This window comes from Gopherus evgoodei, chromosome 1, assembly GCF_007399415.2.
Source record: "Gopherus evgoodei ecotype Sinaloan lineage chromosome 1, rGopEvg1_v1.p, whole genome shotgun sequence".
Lineage (NCBI taxonomy): Eukaryota > Metazoa > Chordata > Testudines > Testudinidae > Gopherus > Gopherus evgoodei.
This window is the reverse complement of record NC_044322.1, coordinates 45,594,295-45,617,554: the sequence shown is the minus strand read 5'-3', so window position 1 is coordinate 45,617,554 and position 23,260 is coordinate 45,594,295. Positions and strand designations below refer to the sequence as shown.

Below are 23,260 nucleotides of genomic sequence, written 5' to 3'. Positions count from 1 at the left end.
GGAAAAGGGTATTATGCCTTGGTATTATAGTGTATTGTCACATTTCCCCATGCCATGTGATCACATAATGGAAAATCCTTCCAGGAAAAAATGGAAGCTTCTGTATAAACAATAGCTTTCCTTCTTTCTCTGACATTTTCTTACCTCTATTCATGCTAGATTGTTCTTGTGCGCGATATTTATCAAACAGCCTGTGCAGCATCCTTTCTGGCCATTCTCTTCCAAACTGTGTATATGCCAGTGAGGTCCCATCTTTTTTTCCAACTTGAGACTTGCGGGGGTTTTCCTGCCTTTGATAAGTGCATGTAACCTTCATGTTAAATGTTAAACCTTGTTCTGGCCTCTCTAGAACAGAGTGCCAATCCACCAAACAGTGTGGCGGCTTTATGATGTGGACAAATGTGCAGGACTGTCCAGAAGGGGGGGGGAAAGTGGGGCAATTTGCCCCGGGCCCTTCAGGGGCCCCCACCAGAGTTTTTCGGGGGCCCTGGAGCAGGGTCCTTCACTCGCTCCGGGGGCCCCGGAAAACTCTTGCGGGGCCCGGGCCCCTGCAGTTTCTTCCGCTCCGGGTCTTCGGCAACGGGGGGTCCTTCTGCTGCAGGACCCGCCGCCGAAGTGCCCAGAAGACCGGCGGCGGGGACCCCCGCAGCCAAATTACCGCCGAAGCGGGACCCGCTGGCAAAGTACTAGGTCTTTGGCAGTAATTTGGTGGCAGGGAGCCCCCGCCGTGGATCTTCAGGGCACTTCGGTGGTGGGTCTCAGAGTGGAAGGACCCCACACTGCCAAATTTCCGCTGCAGTGGGGGCCCCCCGCCACCGAAGACCCCAGGCCCCCTGAATCCTCTGGGCGGACCTGCAAATGTGTGCTATAGGAAGAGACTCAGCTCATCCAAATTCATTTCAGTGTTGAAATATACACCCAAGTCTCATTGGGGAAACGTAATGCACTAAGCCCACTGCACCATTTAGCTGATTTAGGTGGTTTCATTTTTCTTATTTTTATCAAAGACATTGTGGCTTAAACAGAGAGGGAATAGAAAAAGCAAAACATGGATGAACAATGGCTATGCTATTTAAAAATCAGTGAAATGTTACTTCTTGCCCTTTCCCCTGCATCCATTCCAGATCAGCAAAAGGAGAAGTGGAGTTTGACAATTTAGGGTTCTATTCACAATGTAGGGTTTTCTGCACCACCAAAATCTGTGTAGATGCAATTCGTGGCTGTGCCAGACCAGCTAGTTCCAGTGCAGATGCCTTCTGTCCTCATTTTTTGGTAAACTTAAAATCCTCACCTCTCTCCTCTCATCCTAAAACATTCAAGGAATGGCCAACTGACCCCTATCACTTCTTGGGGTCTCTGGTGGGTGGACAACTGGCCCTTCTCCTTCCCCACCCCCACAATCTTGCCTCTTCAGAGGCAGAGACCCCCCACTCTTGTGATATTATTGCAAACACCATGATTTTAGGTGGGTTGTTTGGGGAGCGTGGCCTTTTTTTAAAAGCTGCTCTTTATGTCAGGAAGAGACAAGGATTTTTTTACTATCTTTGCTGTTACTAAAGATAGCCGCCATCCCCCATTGTTCTGAATGGAACTGAACTCACAGACTGCCCTTATTTAGCATGGCCACTATTTCCCTACAGCCTTGACAAGTGGAAGTGCCCTAGTAAACTTAGCCACCATTTCAGCACAACAGAAGCTAGACAATGAATGCTCAGTGTAAACTTGCCCCCATAGGTGTATGAGGCAAGAGGATGAGGGAACAGGAGAATGTGCAGAGGCAGGAATGAGAGTTGAGCCAACAGGTATGGAGGATGACTGGAGCAGAGGAAATTGTGGGGACAAAGAAATGTGAGGGGTGGGGAGGAGGACTAGGAATCAGAGAAATATTGGGGTCTGTGTGGGAGACTGGGGGCGGGGAGACTGGACAGTAAAAGAGTGCATGGAAGAGCTTGCAATTGTGTCTACTCAATAATGACAGATCTGGGAAATGTTCTTATGGTCTAAATGCTGTCTGTGCAAATAGCCTTTACAATAAGCTGTCTTACTGGAACACAGAGTAGCCTACTATTACCTGGTTCAGAGCTTCAGCATGAATGTTTTGCACAGTTCTAGTCTGCACCTGCTTGACTGATTCATGAAAACAAAGCTAAGCAAGCTGCCAAACAGCATTATCAGGAAAGCTAATCTGGGTGAAAGCCTGTTCCACTCACTCTCCCCCCCCTTCACCTACCCAACCACACATCACTCGAAGAGATACTTTTGCCATGTGGGTGATTTAGTCATTCAGTTTCCGTTAACTTTAATGAGATTTGCACAGCTAAATCTTCACATATTGTGCTGAAAATATTCCCTTAAGTGATTTGGACAGACAAAAATTAACCTTTGGATTAGCTGCCTTCTGCAGCTGTGGATTCATGTGGATTCCTGCCCCAGCTAGAAAAATTTGGCAAAATTACATTCAAAATAAACTGGCTTTATTGCATTTTGTTGGTGCCTATCTCGGGTTTGAGGAAAATATGCCCTTAATCAGAGTTTTTCTCTTTTTAACCAATTTGAATGAATTATGTATAAAAAGCTCTCCCTGAGTCTCTGTCAAATGCTGCCAGTCACTCTTAATGAAACCTGCCCCTCCTCTCCTTTCCCACTCATAATGATATTAGAGGGCACCCTGCACATGCCTATTGGAGTCCTCTGGGTTCTTGGTTACTGTTTACATAGACAGATGCTGGGAGGTGGGAACGGAAGTTGGGTGAGAGGAGGAAGATCAATTGGATCAGAAGCAATGTTCTGAGGCCTTGAGAAGACCTGTTTGAGTCAGCAGTGGGGATCGCACTCAATAGATGCTGAGCCACAGATGGCTCCAGAGGGTATAAAATAATATTTTTCAAAAATCTTTCAAAACAAGGCAAGAATGTAAAAGTGGCATTTACCCACCTCCTTTCTAGGCTCCATGGACATCACTAATATAATGCATGCTGGGGTACCACAGCAGAATAGAAGCTGAGAATCCAAGTGGATGTTATAGAACAAAAGAAGGAAAATATGTGAGAATGCTCCTCTGTCCCGACACACTGGTGCAATTCCACATATACCGCTGAAGTTGGTGGGATTGTGACAGTTAACTTTGAAGGGAGAAACTCTTTCCTATTCCCCATTGTAAACAACGAGAAATCTTATTTGGAAAACTATGATAGGGGTCGGCAACGTTTCAGAAGTAGTGTGCCAAGTCTTCATTTATTCACTCTAAATTAAGGTTTCGCATGCCGGTAATACATTTTAATGTTTTTTAGAAGGTCTCTCTCTATAAGTCTATATATTATATAACTAAACTAGTGTTGTATTGTAAAATAAATAAGGTTTTCAAAATGTTTAAGAAGCTTCATTTAAAATTAAATTAAAATGTTGATCTTACGCTGCCGGCCCGCTCAGCCCGCTGCTAGTCTGGGGTTCTGTTCACCTAGGCTGGCAGCGGGCTGAACGAGGCCTGCGGCTGGGACGCCGGCTGGAAAGGGTCCGTCAGCCAGAACCCCAGACCAGCAGCGGGCTGTGCGGGGCCGGTGGCCAGGATCTAGAGGGCTGGGGGCAGAGGGCTGGAGTCAGGGCTGGAGGCTGGACATGGGGGGGGATCCCACCCTGTCCCCTGACTGCTCCCACCCCTTATCCAACCCCCCCAGCCCTGGGCTCCAGACCATGAGTCTCCATGCAGAGCCAGATACGCTGCCTCGCAGGAGCACACAGCCCTGCCCCTCAGAGAGCTGCACGTGCATCAGCAGAGCTCCGGGTGAGCGAGGAGTGTGTCTGCCTCCCTGCAGAGCCAAATGCTGCTCCACGGGAGCGCGCAGCCCTGCCTCCCAGCGCGCTTCGTGCGGCGGCAGGGTTCCAGGGGAGGGGAGAAGGCGGGGGAGGGCCAACAGTTTGCTGTGCTTGGCCCAGTGCTCCGGCTTCCCGTGCCGGGAGAGTGGGGCCATTTGCCTACTCCGGGTGCACAGCTATGCTTCTTCTCCCTGCCCCCGCGGGGGGAGCAGAGGGCAGAGGAGAGTAGGCGGGGCTGGGCAGGATTTTTAATGGCACGCTGGAGTCCCGGCAGGCTCCAGCGTGCCATTAAAAATTGGCTCAGATGCCGTCTTTGGCGCGCGTGCCATAGGTTGCCGACCCCTGGTCTATGACATGCTGTAAGCTTTTAGTAAGACAGGATCCTACAGTATTTCAAACTGATTTTTTTATAAATTATACACTTGAGGCAGCGGCATTAGATTCAGAGCCTTTCATTACAAAATTGCAGTATTTGAATTCACCCTAGGTCAGTAGAGACTCAAACTCACCGGTCAGTTGCCTGTATGAAATGAATTGTTGAACGCAAATCTATTCTTAGTGGGCAAATATAAATATCATCATATCATCGTAACTGGCAGTAATTGCCATCTTCATTGGGAGACTCATCATTACATATTGTACGATTATTTCTCTGTTATCAGGGCAATCTGATATCTAACAAGAGCACTAGGGGATTCAGGCTGTTCATGGGTTCCAACATCCCTTTTGGAGCCTTCCAAATATTATCGCAGAGAATGTCTTTTTGATACAGTGTGAGAGGTTTGGCACAACAACTGCCAAACAACTCATGTGACTGCTGTGATGCACCAACTTTCCTTCAGCAGGTGCATAGTGGGAGATGTAGTCCAACCATGGAGCCCAATCTATAGGAGGGAATGGCAGCATCAGGCACCTCTCATGAGGAACCAAGATGACATTACAGAATCAAAAATTGTATGTTTTTGATTTTCCATGGAATATTTCAACATGACAAAACTTTTTCTCATTTTCACTGCAAAATTCTAGTGGGGGGGCTCCATTTTCCAACCAGCTCTAGTCACCCAGTAATCCTGGCTCTTTTGTGTTGGGATGTGGAACTCATTCCCCACCACTCTTCATGTTCATCTCTAGCCACTGTTTAAAAGTATCTTTAAGCCTTTTGTCCTCCAAAGGATATTTTAAGTAGAAACACTGTTGGCTTCATATTTACTGCCCTTTCCCATCACACTCCCCCTCTCCCTGAATTTTCTTGTGCGTTGTTTCCACCACTTCAGCTTTATTTCTTTGGGTTTTAAGACAAAGGGACTAGATCTTCATCTGGTGTAAATTGTCATAGCTCCAGTGACTTCAATGGAGTTTTCACAATTTATACCAGCTGAGGATCTGCCCCAGTGTCTTTTATTATGTTTGCAGTGTAGCTTACCATTTTATTATTGTGTGGTACAGGGCCCTCAGCACCTAGGTAGTGGAGTGCTTTATAATGGCAGATGAAATTCAATGTTAATAAATGCAAAGTAATGCGCACTGGGAAACATAATCCCAACTATACATATAAAATGAATGGCTATTAGCCAGGATGGGCAGGGATGGTGTCTCTAGCCTCTGTTTGCCAGAAGCTAATGTAACCCACACAACTCCTGGATGTGATGTTCTGTCCCCTCTGGTGGCACTGAGCCCACTTAGAGATTAATCAGTCTGCTATAGCCTTAGCTAAGGGGCATATGGCTTCTAGGACATGCAGTAGAGGCTCATGCATTTAGCTCCGGAGGTCCCAGGTTCAATGCTGACAACCGGGCTCTGTCTGCGTTACACTGGGAATGGGCGACGGGATGATTCACTTGATGATTACCTGTTCTGTTCATTCCCACTGGGGCAGCTGGCATTGGCCACTGTTGGAAGTCAGGATACTAGACTAGAAGGACCTTTGGTCTGGCCCAGTATGGCCATTCTTATGTTCTTATAAAATAATGGTTAAAATATTTAAAATTTCTACCCTAATTTTTTTTTTTAAATATTCCTGTTGTGGCACTAGTAAGACCATAACAGATGGATTTTATAAGTGCCTCACTTGTTTTCAGTCCTCCTGCCCATGAATTCCCCGTTCAATAACAAGCTGTCACACAGAACCAGAAGGCATAGCTGTCAAACAGTCCATCCCTTTCCCTGCAGAAAAGATTACCAAAGCAGGACCAGCTGTTTCTAGCTCTTTTTCTGCTGCTTCTCTAGCTGCTTAATTGTTTGCTGCCCCTAGCTGCAGAACTGAAGCATTTACTCCTGTGAACTCATGTCAGCTGTAGAAGAAATGTGTGCTACTTGTTATACATAATGCCGAAATGAATCAAAACAACTTTTCTAGTTTAGCAGCTTTATTTTATTTTACGGTTTCGACAAGATCTAAAATTGATGTGTCAAGCTTTAAGTGATGACCTAGCAAAAGCTTACAACAACAATATGGCTTTAGGGTGATCTGCCACTTTACTGATTACATCACAATGTACATCTTTCAAACTTCAGTTTTATTTAAGATGTATTTTACAAATTGTTTTACATTTTCCAATAAGATTAAGCAGCCAGGTTCTAGACTGCTGAGAGATAATACAACTTTGCCATCAGAATGGCATATAAAAATACTGCTAAGAATAGATTTTTAAAATGAGAATTTTCCAGTCCCAAAATAGTATTTGTAGTTTACGCCTTGTTTTACTGCCTTACTGCTGCTTCCAGGAATGAGGGAGAATAAGACGACTGTTTCAGTGTCATAGGTGAAGTTAGTTTGTTCTACTTTAAAACAACTGTACAGGAATAGCTTGGTACGGGACTGCTTCAAAGTCAATGGAAAGACTCTAATTGACTTCAGTGGGCTTCGGATCAGCTTGTTAGTGAGTAGTGAGCTAAACAAAAACTGCATGGCCCAGGCTGACAATTTATCAATTTTATCTGGGACAATTGAGTAGCAGAATCTCATATTGACCTTAGGATCTTTTTATTTTAATGATGTTTTCATTTTATTTTACTCAGTTACTACACTGTTACCATAGCTTATGGTGCTTGGTATTTTATCTGTAAATGTTTATTTTTGTCTGGGGGGTATGTGTGTATAAATGAACAAATCTAACTGAAGACTTAATCTTCCTACAGGTTAATTCAGATGATTAACTAGGTTTTCCTGCTGCCATTGCAAATGTCTGTTTACTTCTCACAGCAAAACAAAATATAATGGGGGATAGTTTGCTTGAGGTATGCACATGGCCCTGTTACTGTAGCATCTCATAACCTCATAATTTTTAATGTATTTTATCCATCCAACACTGCTGTGAGAAAGGGAAAGTTAGGTGTCTAAGTGACATTTGTGCCCTTGAAAATCAACCCCCTGTATTCTTAAAGAACTGCTTAGGCCGCAGTCCGGTATTGTGCAGCATGCAGGCAGATTGCTTGTGCCTGCTCAAAACCCTGCTGAAGTCAACAGGCCCTGCATGGGCACATAGTCCACTCGTGAGCTCTACAAGGCAGGAACGGGGCCTTATTCCTTCTATGGTAGCATGTTAATTGCAGTGTCTTTGCTCTGGAATAAGAAAGGCTGCAGTAAAAGAGCTGATATCCATTATGCTAAGAACAGACTAGTCTTCTAGAGCCACGTTGCCATCTATAGCTTTCACTGTATGAGCAGGGGTTTCATGTTTGTTACAGTGTAATCAGAAAAAGAAAGAAAAGTTCTCTGTTGAACAAAGTATAACATGCTGTTTTCCAGAGTGAAGACTCAGATGAAGAAGACTTCTGTGCAATCAGTAATAAATGGACTTTCCAAAGGACGAGCAGAAGATGGTCTCGGGTGGACGACATTGACACTTTGCTTCACCGATCAGATAGACATGGGTCTTCAGGAGATATTAAAATGAAAAACACTCCTAGCAGTGAGAGTGTCCTTACTGATCTGAGTGAGCCTGAAGTCTCGTCTATTCACAGCGAGAGCAGTGGGGGAAGTGACAGTCGGCATCAGTCTGGTATCAACAGCACTATCAGGGAGATATGTGACTGCTCAGGACAGCATAGTATAGAAAACGCACTTACAAGTTACACCACTCCCGTCAGCTGTACCCTCTCCCAGGTTCCAAAGGAGACCACAAATTACTTCTGTAACCTTAAGAATGAGAAACCAACACGAACGAGAGCCAAGACCTTTCTAAAGCGCATGGAGACACTAAAGCCTAGAGGTGCACACGGAAAACTAAAGAGTTTGGGAAGGCCTGGTGTCTTAGAGATAAGCGGACCTGTTCTTCAACATGAGCCAAAATCCTTAAAGGACATGCACTGCCTGCAGATAGTGAATGGAAATGCAACCAAAAGAGGACTTTCCTTTTCTGCCAAATCCAGCAGTGACAGTAGTCAGTCAGAAAACAGCAGCAGTGGCATGAGCACACCATGTTTTAAGGAACACAAATGTTATGAAACAAACAAGCGAGGTGGTATGTACCTGGAGGACCTGGACGTTCTTGCTGGAACAGCCCTGAGACAAGTGGTAGACGAAAACCTTAAAAATGGATTTCACTCCCAAGAGAACCTGGTTGTGCATATTCCCAAGGACCATAAACCTGGAACTTTTCCAAAGGCACTTTCCATTGAAAGTCTCTCACCAACTGACAACAGTAATAGAGTAAACTGGAGGACAGGCAGCATCTCTTTGGGCAAACAGAAGTGCTCTAGTCCTAAAGAACCCAGACTCATGGCTTGCTGTCCTAAAGAGAGTAGAGTTAGTATTTATGACAACGTGCCAGGTTCCCACTTGTACGCCAGCACTGGAGACCTGTTGGACTTGGAAAAAGATGAGCTTTTCCCTCATTTAGATGACATTTTGCAGCATGTCAATGGACTTAAAGAGGTTGTAAACCACTGGTCAAAGGATTTACAGCCAGAGCTGCAAAGCAGTGATTTATTGGTTGGGGAATCTGCATCATTGCCATTCCAGTCGCCCACCCAAATCACATTAGACTTTGAAGGGAACTCTGTTTCTGATGGTCGTACTACACCTAGTGATATGGACAGAGATGGAACATCCCTCAATGAATCAGAAACCACTGGTATTAGGGACAGGAGAGACTCTGGTGTAGGGGCATCTCTCACCAGGCCAAACAGGTTGGTAGCATAATTCCTTAAATAATTCCTTCTGTTTTTCATTATTAATGGGGTAAGTTGTGAAAAATGATATAATAAAGCAGGGGCACACTATCTGAGCATTGTGAACAGTTGTCAAAGCATCGTGATCACCCTGCCTTGCCCATATTGCTAAATTGGGAGGGGGAACCCAGCTAGATAGAATGGCAACTTCTAGGAGAAGAGGGCCCTGGTATGAAAAAGGTGGAGAGTCATCGTAATAGAGCAAACTACAGTGCACGCTTTCTTCCACAAGGTATTTTAGTTCAAAAACGTGGTGTCATATTCACAATGGGATGTATATTCAAACTGGCCTCTAAAATGTGCCCATCAGTTTGTGCAAACAGAGGCAGGACCCAAATTTTCATGCACAAGATTAGAGTCTGCTTTGAAAAAGTGGCCCTGTGCTCTTATGTAGAATTTACAGTGTTTCCCCAAAGCCCCCCATAGTTGGTTAACCCCCAGTGTATTTGTTAATGGAAATGTTAGGCTGGACTTCCCTAAGGGACACCGAGTGTTTGGAAACTCATTCTGCATTATTAATGAATTTTGTGAATTTGAGAGAAGGGGCTCAGTTGTGCCCTGAAGACACAGGCCTGAATAAGGGACTTTGCGAAGCTGCACTGCCGTGGGTTGGGGTATCTGAATGTGCAGTGGGAGTGTGGCTGCCAGGGGTGGTGCTGTGCACCCTCTGCTCCGCGGCCAACCACTTGCATGTGCTCCCCCACAAAGTTCCATTGTTTTTATTTTGTTTTCATCAGTTAACATGAGAAATCTTTGAAATCTCCTGTTTGTTCTTTAGAGCACTAGACATCACACAGAAAATCAAGCTTTGAGATACTTGAGTTTTATTTCTACGCAAACAGCACCCTCTCACACCTACCTTTGCTTTCATTTCTGTATAGTTCTCTTAGCACTGAAAACTCACTCAAGTGACAGAGTACATGGCCCATAAAAGCATTATTGGTTACCCTACAAGCACATAAGGTTTTGTTAAAGATGGCTTCAGTTTGGCAGCCTTTGTCCAACCCACAAAGCGGGGGATACGGTTACTAACTAAGACATATCATGTGGGAGAGGCTCCAGGAGGCAGGAAAGTGAATTTAAAAGAAAAGTTACCCATGCACTCCCTACAGACTATGGAATGTATACCTGGGAACGACTTACTAAACACAGTGTACTAAAACAGCTGGTCACAAATGGAAAAAAACTTGGCGATTTTGACTTTTGAGGTACTCTTATGCAATCACTTAAATTCTGGTATCAGTCATTTGAATTACACTGGATTTATTCTGCTGTAACTAAGAGCAGAATTTGGCCCTATGTATTTTGATCTACGGGTAAAAACGCACACAGATCCAGATGTGCATTCCAAGGGCTTAACACTGTAATTGCTTATAACCGGCCATATTGCTTATTACTGTGTTGAACTCCACAGAAATCAAGGAGACTACTCACATATTAAGCGTATGCCTAAATGTTTGCAGAATTTGGGCCAAAGTTCATACCCTGAAGAAGAAATGCAAAGGAAATGCAAATGAGTTATCTTAAATAGTCAGTATATAAAATGAGTCAGTATATAAAGAAAGTATCTTGGGTCAGATTCAAAGCTCATTAAAATCAATTGGATTCTTTCCGTTAACTTCAGTGGGCCTTGGATCAGGCTTCCTAGAGCCTCACAGAAGCAAGGCACTGCATTCTCTGTCCCCAGGATCAGTCCTTTTGACAAGAAATCACTGATTTGACATTGACAAATACTGTATATCATCACATTTTTCCTAATTGTGGCACCATATAATCTCATTTTCCTTTTCTCCTTTCTTTTGCTGAAGGCGATTACGCTGGCATAGTTTCCAGATCTCTCATGGCCTGAGCCACTGTGCAGCATCGCTACAGCTCAGTAATCAATCAGCAGCCCAACTGAATCTACTGCAAAAATTTTCCTTACTTCGCCTTACTGCCATCATGGAAAAATACTGCATGTCAAACAAACATGGCTGGACATGGTAAGTGCATTATGTGTCTCACAAAACAGATATATTTAGAAGGAAATTGTTTCTCCCAATTATATTATTATCATTCCACTAACCTACCCCTTTCATCTGAGAATCAGAAAGTTCATTTTAGTCCATAGTTATATAGTGAGTCAGTGGCAAAGCCAGAAATAGAACCCAAGAGGTCTGATCCACCTCCCTGCTCTAACCACTAGACAACCCACCCTCTCTCTAATAGCAGCCAAGTACCAGAAAAATAAACAAGAAGGGTAGGAGTGAATAATTACACAGAGGAAATTTTAAAATAAGGTTCTCTAAAACTAAAGTTGTGGTTTGAAAGGAGCAGCTGCTGGTCGTACATCAAGTATACAAATTTGTTTTATTGTTGTTTTTTATATTAAAAAGGAGTGATTAGCAGTGGGTAGGTGGAAGTCATCTAGAAAATATTATCCTCCTGTATATGCAGAAACATTAGTCCAGTAATGATGATGATAATACTTCACAGTGAGACAGTGCTTTGCACCTTCAAAGCACTTCACAAACATTAACTAATCCTCACAAACCCCCTATCTGAGCTTGGCAAAATAATTATGGTATCTCCAAAAGTATAGATGGAGAAAGAGAGATGAGAGGTGAGGAGCTAGAGTCACAAAAGGACTTAACTCCCACATTAGGTGACTAACACCACAATGTCAGCACCACTGGCATTCACAAAACCCCTGCTCAACTGCTAGCTAACCCTGGAGGAGCCTAAAGGTCATTGGCATCTCAATTTCCACCATTAAAAGTCTCCTAGCTGCCTAAGTTTCTGGCTCTGGGCATGCACACAGCTGCCTTAGTCTAGATGCCACGGTGCCTAAATCCTAGTGGGATGCTGCAACTAGGCATTTCCTGGCCTAGCTCAGCTGTGGGGCCCAATCCAGTAGCTGTTCTCAAGGTCTGTCTAATGTTGCACAAAACAGACAGCACGAGGCAGGGAGGCAGCAGCCTCTTTTGTAAAATGTATCCCACTGGTCAGGGAACTCAGCTGAGATGTGGGAGACCCTGTTTCTATTCCCCCTTCTGCATGATGGGGAGAAGAGATATGCACTTGGTTCTCCTGCCTCTCTGGTAAGTGGGCTCTAGGGGATCCTGATGGAGGACTCTTTCTCAATCTCTCCTGTTGAAGCTGTTCCTTTGTGTACAAATACATAAATATTCAGTGAGCCAAGTGAATGATTCTGTAGTCCAGGGGTCGGCAACCTTTCACAAGTGGTGTGCTGAGTCTTCATTTATTCACTCTAATTTAAGGTTTCGTGTGCTGGTAATAAATTTTAATGTTTTTTAGAAGGTCTCTCTCTCTATAAGTCTATATATTATATAACTAAACTAGTGTTGTACTGTAAAATAAACAAGGTTTTAAAAATGTTTAAGAAGCTTCATTTAAAATGAAATTAAAATGTTGATCTTACGCCGCCGGCCCGCTCAGCCCGCTGCTAGTCTGGGGTTCTGTTCACTTAGGCTGGCAGTGGACTGAGCGGGGCCTGTGGCCGAGACCCTGGCTGGCAAGGATCCAGCAGCCAGAACCCCAGACCAGCAGTGGTCTGAGCAGCTCAGCCCACTGCCGCTCAGGGGTTCCATCCGCTGGCTCCTGCTAGCCGGGATCCTGACTGCCGGATCCACTCAGCTCGCTGCCAGTCTGGGGTCCCAGCCCTGCCTACATGCAGTGGGTACCTACCTTCTCCCTGGGTCTGGCCCATTCTCTTCCTCTCTCTGCACTGAGCTGAGGGTGGGAGTGCACTGAGCACAGGGCTGGGGGTGAAGGGTCTGACCAGGAGCTAGAATGAGGGAGGAGGCTCAGGGTTGGGGCAGGAGGTTTGAGTGTGGGGCTTACCTGGGCAGCTCCCATATGATGCGAGAGGTGCAGGTGGGAATGTGGGGCGGGGTGCAGGAGTTCCCGTTTGGTGCTCAGGGTGAAGGTGGGGATATGGGGGGTGGTTCATGAGGTGTAGGGGGGCTGGGGATGTGGGGGGTGCAAGAGTCAGGGCAGAGGCCTGGGGGCATGTGAGGGGGTGCAGGTGTCGGGGCAGAGGGGGGGCTGCATATGTGTGGGGGCACCAGAGTCAGGGCTGGGGTCATGGGGTGGGGGTGAAGAAGTCAAGCAGAGGTCTGGGTGTGTATGGGGGAGGTACATGGCCCAGGGCAGGGGCCTGGGTGGTGTGCAGGGGTGTGGGGCTCAGGACAGAGGGCTGTGGGGGGGGGGGTGTCAGGGCTCAGGGCAGAGGGCTGGGTGACTGCCCCCCTCAGAACCACCATCCCCCTTGCTCCTTGTCCCCTGACTGCCCTCCTGGGACTCCTGCCCCTAACTGCCGCCCCGGACCCCACCCCCTATCTAAGCCTCCCTGCTCTTTGTCCTCTGACAGCCCCCCAGGACCCTACCCCCTACCTGTCCCGACTGCCCCAACCCTTATCCACACCCCCACCCACAAACAGACCCCCGGGACTCCCATGCCCCATCCAACTGCTCCCCACCCCCCTGACAGGACCCCCAGAACTCCTGACTCATACAACCCTCTCCCTGCTCCCTGCCTGCCCCAACCTCTCTCCACGCCCCTGCCTCCTGACAGGACCCCCACCCCGAACTTCCGACTCATCCAACCCCCCCAGGTCCTTGTCCCCTGACCACCCCCTCCAGAGACCCCCCCCACCCTAACTGCCCTCCCTGGACCCTCTTTGCTCCCTGTCCCTGACTGCCCTGACCCCTATCCACCCCCCACCCCCTAACAGACCCCAGAACTCCCATGCCTCATCCACCTCCCTGCTCCGACTGCCCCCTCCAGAGACCCCCACCTCTAGCCACCCCCTATCCAACCCACCCTGCTCCCTGTCCCCTGACTGCCCCCACTCCTTATCCACCCCCACCCTTCGGCCCCAGCCCCATTACCTTGAGGCTCCAAGCAGAGCCAGATACGCTGCCCCATAGGAGCACACAGCCCCACCCCTCAGAGAGCTGCGCACATGGCGGCAGGGCTCCGGGTGAGCGAGGAGCGTCTTTCCCTCCCCGTAGAGCCAAACACTGCCCCGCGGGAGCGCACAGGGCAGCCCTCAGAGCTCTGCGTGCGTGGCGGCAGGGCTCCAGGGGAGGGGGGAGCGTTTCTGCCTCCCCGTAGAGCCAAACACTGCCCTGCGGGAGCACACAGCCCCAGCCCCCAGAGCTCTGTTGCGCGGCGGCAGGGCTCCAGGGGAGAGGAGAAGGCGTGCGAGGGGCCGGCGGCTTGCTGCGCTTGGCCCGATGCTCCAGCCCGGGACCGCGGACCCTGCGGCTTGCCGCGCCAGGAAGGATTTTTAATGGCATGGGGGAGTCTCAGCAGGCAGCCACGTGCCATTAAAAATCGGCTTGCGTGCCATAGGTTGCCGACCCCTGCTGTAATCCAATGGTTAGGGCATCCTCTGAGAGGTGAAAAACCCTTGTTCAAATCTCATTCCCTCAGGCAGAGGGAGGGGTCTCCCATATCCCAGCTGAGTGTCCTAATGGGTCAAAGGTTAAGGGCTCTTCCTCCAGCCATTTTGTGGTGAGTTAGACACCTTTCTTGAAAGAACCCTCCAGGAGAGGGTTTATGGCTGTTGATCCCAAACAAAGATAGGTGCCTCCCTCCAGCCAACAGTTAGACACTAACTCTCTGAGAAGCATGCGGTTTAGGACATACCCCTCTGGTCAGCACCTGCTATTGGTTGGTTTAGGAAACTCCCTGTTGAGTGTGCTGGCTTCTGTGAATCCCATTCTTAGGATCCTAACTCTCCCCATGCCTTGTATAAGGAACCTTGAAACCTAACTCAGCTGTGAATTCCACAAGATGGCAGGGTACCTAAAAGTTAGGCACTGAAACGCTTGGCATTGCAACAACTAATTCTCTTTGGGAATCTAGCCCTCAGGGACTTACTCAGGGCCACAGAAGGCGACTCGGTGTCAGCGCTGTGATTAAAACTCAGCAGTTTCTGGAACTTGCTAATTTGTGCAGAGTAGCTCTCTCTTCTGACAAATATTTTCAGTGATCACATAGTTGATCTGTATGGCCCAGATCCACAAAGATACACAGCTGTTTAAAACCCAGATTTAGGCACTTAAGTCCCATTTTTGGGCCCCACTGTTCACAAAAATCCTGCTCAGCTGCTGCTTAACCCGGTAGATGCGTAAACTTACTTTGTGCCTAAATTTTTGCTGCAAAAGCTCCCTAGAATCCTAAGTTTCTGCTTTGAAGCATGCATGTTACTACCTCACTCTAGGCACTGTGTGCCTGTCCCTACCTAAGCCCTAGAGCAATCCACAAAGATATGGCAAGGAGCATCTATCTCACTCATGGAGCCCAATGCAGTAGGGGCCATCTACTGGATCAGCTCCCATTCCAAATCTGTCTGGAGGAGGATGAGAATGTGGTGCTGGTAGCACCCACCTTATAATCTTTAGCCCAGTGGTTAAAGCACTCACCCAAGTTCAATTCCCCCCTCTTCCTGACAGGGAGAAAAGATTTGGGCAGGGGTCTCCCAGGAGTGCTCTAATCACTTGACACTTCCTCTTCCAGCCATTTTGCGTAAAGTTAGGCACCTGCCTCGCACATTCTCACAAGGAATGACTTAGGTGCCTAAGCCTCCTGACTCCAGGAGAAGTGTTCTTGGCTATCACAAGCAGAGATCGGAGTCTCCCTGCAACCCAGAGTTGGGCGTCAATCTATGGGGAGGGGGCTTAGAACACACCCCTCTGGTTGGCATCAAGGTGGCACCCCACCTAACATGCTGGGTTTTGTGCATTCTTAGGCACTTCTCTCTCCCCATTCATTGATAGGGAGCCTAGGCACCTGCCTTAGACTTTGTGGATCTCATTGGTGTTCGTGTGATTTTTTAGGTGGCTAAAAGTTAGGTGTTGGGTTGCTGAGCATCACAACACCTAAGTTTCTTTGTGGATCTGGGCCTAAGTTTTCATGCTCAGAACTATAGACAATTGGAATTACAAGTAGCTGTCGTGTTGTTTCCCTGAAACAGTTGGCAATTTTAGTGGAGTGAGTGTTTGGGTTTTTTTTTGAAACAGTTGTGGTTTAGCATTTTACAGGGGAGAGGTTACCAGGACATTACCCTGTAATGGTTTTGATTTTTTTTTAGAAAAATCCAAAGGCACAGTAAGTTTGTTAGTGGACAGGGGAGAGGTTACTAGCACTTTACCTTGTTTGTTTGTTTGTTTGTTTTTTGCTGTTTAGAAGGCACAGAAGGAGAAATAGGCTAATTATTAGTAGGAGAATTTTTTTGAAGTGGAGGGGGTTTTTTTGCAGTGAGAATTATGGGTTTAAGCAGTGGGTCATTTAGAGTCAAATGTTAACTCCTTCTCTTGCAAACTACGAAAACTCCGGCCATGTTCATCCATGTTTTAAAACTGCTGAAGCCAAGATTCCCACAAAAGGGAATCTGGCCTCTTGGTCTCTTTTCCACCATCATTTGTGGGAGAAAGAAAGTTCATCAAGTTTAGTTAATTTGCATGACCAGAAATCAATTGAGTTACATCAGGGATGCATTTGCCACATAATGGTTTCTCGCTGTAATTTATTACTGTAAATTACTGGACAACAGAAATGCTAAATCACAAAGCTGATATCATAGAAATCATTGGACCCATTAAAGAAATGTCAAGTATCAGAGGGTAGCCATGTTAGTCTGGATCTGTAAAAGCAGCAAAGAATCCTGTGGCACCTTATAGACTAACAGACGTTTTGGAGCATGAGCTTTCGTGGGTGAATATCCACTTCCTCAGATGCATCTGAGGAAGTGGATATTCACCCACGAAAGCTCATGCTCCAAAACGTCTGTTAGTCTATAAGGTGCCACAGGATTCTTTGCTGCTATTAAAGAAATGAACTCGCGCTCTTTTAGATACATCTTCCACTATGTTTTGTTGTGCTGCTCATGCCCATCCATGCCAGACATTTTGAAGGCAAGCATACAACCACAGGCAATCTGCTGGTAAAGGCTCTCAAGAGACCATAAAATGTGAGACTTTAAAGGATTCATATATCATGTATTAGAAAGGAAACTTTTATTCAGCTGTCTTTATCAAAGAGGCTGCCTTCAGAGTTACTGGCTTCCCTCAGTAATGTTAGCCAGTAGGATCATGTAAGTACTGTCACAGTTTAATGCTAACGGTGTGAATTTCAGGTCTGTGCCAAAGTTCATGAAGAGGATGAAAGTTCCTGACTACAAGGACAAGAATGTCTTTGGTGTGCCTTTGATAGTTCATGTCCAGAGGACGGGGCAACCCCTTCCACAGAGCATGCAACAAGCACTGCGCTACTTACGCAGCAATTGTCTAGATCAGGTATGGACTTTACATTCCTGGCTAAATTTCAAAGGGTTTTTAAACCACAGTCTAGTGACTTGCATAGCCCGACTGGCTGGAGAATGTATCAAGCCTGTTGAAATGGTTTTACTGTCTAAACATTTTACTTTGCCAACCCACATCAACGCCACACTATTCTAGAGCACTGTGCAGGTTATGGTAGCACTGGACAATGACATATTACTAACACCCCTTTTGTTGCTGTATTAACTCACTGTGCAAGGGACATAGCTATTATATCTTTATTGTTCCTCCCCTAAAGATAGAGCTCTATGTATATGTGTATACATAGCAGGGGATTGGACTAGATGACCTCCTGAGGTCTCTTCCAAACCTAATCTTCTATGATTCTATGATGCATGGTCACAGCACATTATTAGCAGGTAAATATGCCCAATGGTCTGTGATGGGATGTTAGATGGGGTGGGATCTGAGTTACTACAAAGAATTCTTTCCTGTACTGGCTGGTGAGTCTTGCCCAGGGTTTAACTGATTGCTATATTTGGGGTCGGGAAGGAATTTTCCTCCAGGGAAGATTGGCAGAGGCCCTGGAGGTTTTTCGCCTTCCTCTGCAGCATGGGGCAGAGGTCACTTGCTGGAGGATTCCCTGCACCTTGAGGTCTTTAAACCACGATTTGAGTACTTCAGTAACTCAGACATAGGTTAGGGGTTTGTTACAGGAGTGGGTGGGTGAGATTCTGTGGCCTGCATTGTGCAGGAGGTCAGACTAGATGATCATAATGGTCCTTTCTGAACTTAAGTCTGTGAATCGATTAATCTCTGAATCTATATCGTGGCTAGAGAGCTCAGACAGCAAGTTGACATTTTGTTCTGCATTGCAACAATGCTTGCCTAGTTTTATCATTGGAGCAGCATGTTTCCCACATGCCCCAAAGCCCACTTCTGAATTTTCCAGAGTTTCTGCTCCTTGCTCTGCTTGTGACATTGTGCTCACTGCAGTAGCTCTGATGCTGTGGGAATGGCTTAATGAGAGTTTCAGCACTATGGGCAGAAATGGGAAGATAAGTAGGGGCAGGGAGGAAATCATTCCACAGCTCAGTGTAGCTAAGTTCTCATTCAGCGCCCATCACCATGGTATCTGGGCTTGTATAATGAGAGTGAAAGAATGCAGGAGCAGGAGCAAGGAGGTGAAGCAGGGCTGGATTAAGTAGTGGAGTTGAAGGAATGGAAATGTGTATAGGAGAGTGAAAAGGAGAACAGATGGAAGGGAAAGGAAAGGGAACAGAGAGCAAAATAGAACAACAGAGACAATAGGGAGAAATGAGGAGTAACGGGGGAAGAAAGGAGAAAACAAAAATAGGACAGAGACCAGAAAAAGCAAAAGCAACAGAAAGATTCCAGCCACGAACAGCATCTCTTGTGACACGGACAAGTCTCTGCTTCAAGAGGTCACTGGCAGGTGTCAGAGCAATAGGAGAAAGTCAGCTCCGCTCTCCTAATGGTAGAATTGAGGAAATATTAAAAGATAAAGGGAGGGAAGGGTTTAACATCAAAGTGTCTCCAGACTGTGAACATATAAAAACATATTTGTGCAGAGACTTTTGCCCAAACCCAGATATAGGATTTCAAATGTTCAGTTAATTCAGCTTCTGCACTTGACACCTTCACTCCTTATCCCGTCTAATTCAGAATTAGCGAATGCCTGCCCATTGGCTTCATTAGAGACCTAAGCAGCTTCCAGCATCTCCCTGTACAATGCATGTAGGGAGCTAGCCTAGAGCCCTGTGCTTCTGGGTCTGCCACTGTACGTACTTAACAGAGTTGCAGTTGTTTATATATATGTATAAATTGTAAAGTATGGCCATGGGCACTTGAGATAGTTATGACTGTTCTGAGATGAAGTAAGGAAATTCAGGCCTTTAAGGATTGAACATGATTATTCAGATACAACCCTGATAAAGAGAAATCTCTGTATCTTTCTTTGTTGGCTGAGCTTTTATTTCTATCCTACATCAACTGTGCATTTGCAGAATAGACTATCCACAGCACATGAAGAAAATAAAGAGAGTGGGATAAATTAATCTCTGGTGTAAATCTGTTTGTGTGTTTATGGATCTCTTGTAGTTACAGGATACATCTCTAATACTGTGGAAGAGATCCTGAAACACCTGCTTTTATGAAACCAAGAACTACCTCCTCTTGATGAATTGAGCATTTTTCCAAAGAAAAGGAAATAGAAGTAACATCATTACACAATAGCGGAGATTAGCAGTAACCGGATGTCAGGCACCAGGAGATAGTTTTGATGAAATTTGATGTCTGACCTCTGATTCTAACATAACTGTGAATTTTTAAAGGTTGTTTGTGCCAGCAAGGAGCCTTTGCCCCAAACACAGATGTTTTGCTTCACATTTGTCCAGCACGCTCCAGAGTTTTATACTTTGAACAGAAACAATTGTGGCCATGAGTCTAGTATATTCAATACAGGCTAGGGGAGCATTCAAAAGGGAGAGAAGAAATGATGGACAATCCAGATGAAAAGAGCCAGTCGCTTCCTTGTATTTCATTGTCAGATCTAAAAGCAGCTTTATCTCTGAATATAAACTTAATCCACCAATGTGCACACAATGCAGATTTCAGTTCTGTAATTTCTATATATTGCTTTAGGTTGCAAACATCACTGACATAATTCACTTATATAACTTTTCCTAGACATAACAGAAAAATCTCAAAGCTGCTATTTGCAATCTGATACTGTATTCCACTAACAAACTAATACACAGCATGCACAGAACTATGTACAGTTTAATTTACAAAAGCCACATCATCTGTATGTTAATCATCAAAACATTTCAGTATATGACCATTGAACATGGAAGGACTTCAAGAGCATCCATTATTTGTTCAGGATGAGGATAGCTACATGGGCTTTGGAATGGAGGCTGCAAAGATGAGCATAGGATATTGCATGACTGAACTGCATATTTAGTTCTTTTCATGGTTGGAGTTGGTGGGATATGCAGTCCAGTAACCTTGACTCCAAGTTAACAAGACAAATATAACTACCTGTACACAACAGGCAAAGAGGAAGCAAACTTTATAATTTAAAGCCCAAAATAGGCCCACTTGATTCTTTTTATAGATTTTCTCAGTATTTCACCTCTTCTCCTATAAACTGAAGAAAAACAACAGGAATACTTCCCAAATGGAACAACAGAAATTCACTTGGGAATAAATATGTGGTTCATGCTCAGGAATTCACGTCAGGGGAATTCCACTTCCGAGAACTACTGTAAAAGGACAGCACTCCTGTGAAGGCACTAACAGCACTCATTTTAAGAATTACCACTTCCTTCAGAATAGAAAACAAACAAGATAAAAATGTATCTTGGTGTCTCTACACAAATAATCCCTCTGCGGCTTCTGCTTCGTAACTACTAGGTTTTTCAGTGGAATTTGAGGAAACTTCCTGGAGCAGAGAACAGGAAGGGGAAAAATAGATTTAGCATCTTGGTGTTAATCCTACCAGGATGTGCCAGTCTCTTGACACAGAGTATATTACTTAGCTGAAGATCCTGTTGTCTTGTTAATCTTCAAAATAGACAGACATGATAAGCCAGATTCTCAGCAGGGGTAAATCAGTGTATCTCCATTAAAGTCAACTAGTTATGCCAATTTACACCAGCTAAGGAACTGAGTCATAATTTTTAGGCAATGTTATACCCACATACCTTCTGACCTTTTCATGTGTGATTTGGTATAATAGGGAAGAATTATTAGGTGTTATAATCCTACAGCAAGAGTATGTAGCTGTTTATGATTTCTCTTGTGAACAAGTCTAGTGGCATTTCCATTAATGTAAGAATCTTGACGTTGCATGAAATCTTGTTGTTATCTACAATAGTAAAACAAGTAACACAACTTCCTCAGTAAGCAAAGCCTCTTGTAAGAAATACTTGAAAGAAATGGCTGTTTAACCAACCCAACGTGGCTCCTGGTTTAGGTGGGTCTGTTTCGAAAATCAGGCGTGAAGTCCCGAATCCAGGCCCTTCGTCAAATGAACGAGAGCTCCCCTGAGAATGTCAACTATGAAGACCAATCAGCCTACGATGTGGCAGATATGGTAAAGCAGTTTTTCAGGGACTTGCCAGAACCTCTTCTCACCAGTAAGCTAGGAGAAACCTTCCTCCATATCTATCAACGTAAGTAAAATGGTGGTTATTCTGAATGTTACCGAAGTGTCAACCATGGGCCTGATTCATTCAACTAACTTCAAAGGGCTTTGGCTTTGGCTCAGGCAAAATATGATTGGTGCTGTACACAGCACAAAATAAAGACAAAATAAAGACAGTCCCTGTTACTAGAGGCTTTGGCTGAGATTTTCAAAACTACCTAATGGGATTTGGGCATGCAGCTCCCTTGACTGTCATGGAAATTGGGTGTCCAAATCCCACATGCAGCTTTGAAAATCTCACCCTTCCAATCAAAAAGAAGCACACAGAGAAGATGAGATACACAGGGAAAGCCAGAGGAGGAAATAACCTGAAACAGTTTATATTATAATATCATATTTTTTAAAAAAATTATAGACCCACTTCATCTTGGTAAAAGTCTTTGGAATGTGGAGAGGATGGCGGCTTGGCCTTCAAAATGAGAATATTAACATGAAATGAATTTTCTTGAGGATATATCTTTTGAGGGTTTGCATTTTCATTATATCTACTAACATTTATATGTACTCTAGTATCATAGTTTAGAGCCCAAACTTAAGTCCTGTTAAGAGATCTAATAGGGGAAGAAAAGCTTAAGGGTTTTTTCTTTTAATTTCATTCTTCAGCAATGTCTGAACCTCAAACAGATCAGAAAGATATCAGTGTATGTGAGCCAGAAAGTGAAACCAACAATTCTAGTCAAATTGTCCAAATTAGGAGAGGAACCAAAAGTAAACAAACAGTAGAAATAGTGAAAGGTAAATTAACAACTTAAAATGTTCTGTTGTAGGAATTCAGGTGATCCTGAGAAGAGAGAAACCGTTTTAAAATACCATATGAGTCTAGACTCATGACCTAATCATTGACCCATACTTCCTCTTTCTGCTTTCATTCCCAGAAGCTGCAGGGTCACACTGAACTTCAGGCACATTTCACAGCACTTTATAAAAAGCACCTGTAATTATTTGCACCAATAAAATTGCGCCCATAATTACTTGCATCACCAAAATAGCAGGCTAAGTAGAGGATATATTTAATTCCAGGGCCATATTTTATGTTCTCATATGACTTTTTAATAGAAGTATGTGTTCTAGCCATTGTTTGATGAAAACTGGGAATGCTCCTGTGTTAACACAGGAGGAAAGGCCAGCCAGCTGTCACATCTAAATGCCCATGTCTCTAAAAAGCACATATGGTTTCAGAGTGTGGAAGCTCATATAAAACTAAAACCAATTGAAAAAAATATCCTTTTAGGATGTTGCTAGGCCTTGTAGGAGCTTCTGTTTTGGGGAAGTCAGATGTATTTTATTTAAAACTAAAGCTGGCCCCATAATACTCTAGTACAGCACATAGAGAAAAGATTTAAAGAAGGAAATTGTGATATTCCACTTTATGGATCAGCCTTTTACCATATTCTTTTGGTTAGGAAAATGTCATTTATGAAAATGATAGTAAAGCCTCCATGTACAGTATATATAGGGAATAAATGAATTCCAGGGCATAGTAAAGCTAAACAGCTTAAGCCTGTACTGCTGGGAGAAGAAGAAATGGCTCTAGGAAGGATTTCTTTGAACTGTGTGAGTAACTTTAAGGACTTCAGTATGGATCTGTTTAAAACAAAGCAGTAACAGGGAAACAGGTGGGCTTTCCTACATATTGAGAAACAACGTTTAGATTAAAAACATGTAGGATTTTTTCCTCCATACATTCAACAACATTTATATTTCTCTGCTATAGGTAGTACTGGAAGAACCACCTTTTCTGGATCAAAAAAA

The 23,260-nt window shown here is 44.8% G+C and overlaps 1 protein-coding gene across 6 annotated transcripts in view; it reads left to right on the top strand.

Annotated features, from left to right (window-relative positions):
• Window positions 1-23,260, top strand: part of STARD13 (StAR related lipid transfer domain containing 13) — a 521,076-nt gene that overhangs the window by 482,856 nt on the left and 14,960 nt on the right. For all 6 annotated transcript variants that reach the window (XM_030563204.1, XM_030563196.1, XM_030563239.1 and 3 more), the window contains 4 exons: window positions 7,562-8,943; window positions 10,794-10,967; window positions 17,133-17,292; window positions 21,278-21,476. In XM_030563204.1, the coding sequence (XP_030419064.1) occupies window positions 7,562-8,943; window positions 10,794-10,967; window positions 17,133-17,292; window positions 21,278-21,476 (1,915 nt within the window). The remainder of the gene's footprint in view (window positions 1-7,561; window positions 8,944-10,793; window positions 10,968-17,132; window positions 17,293-21,277; window positions 21,477-23,260) is intronic.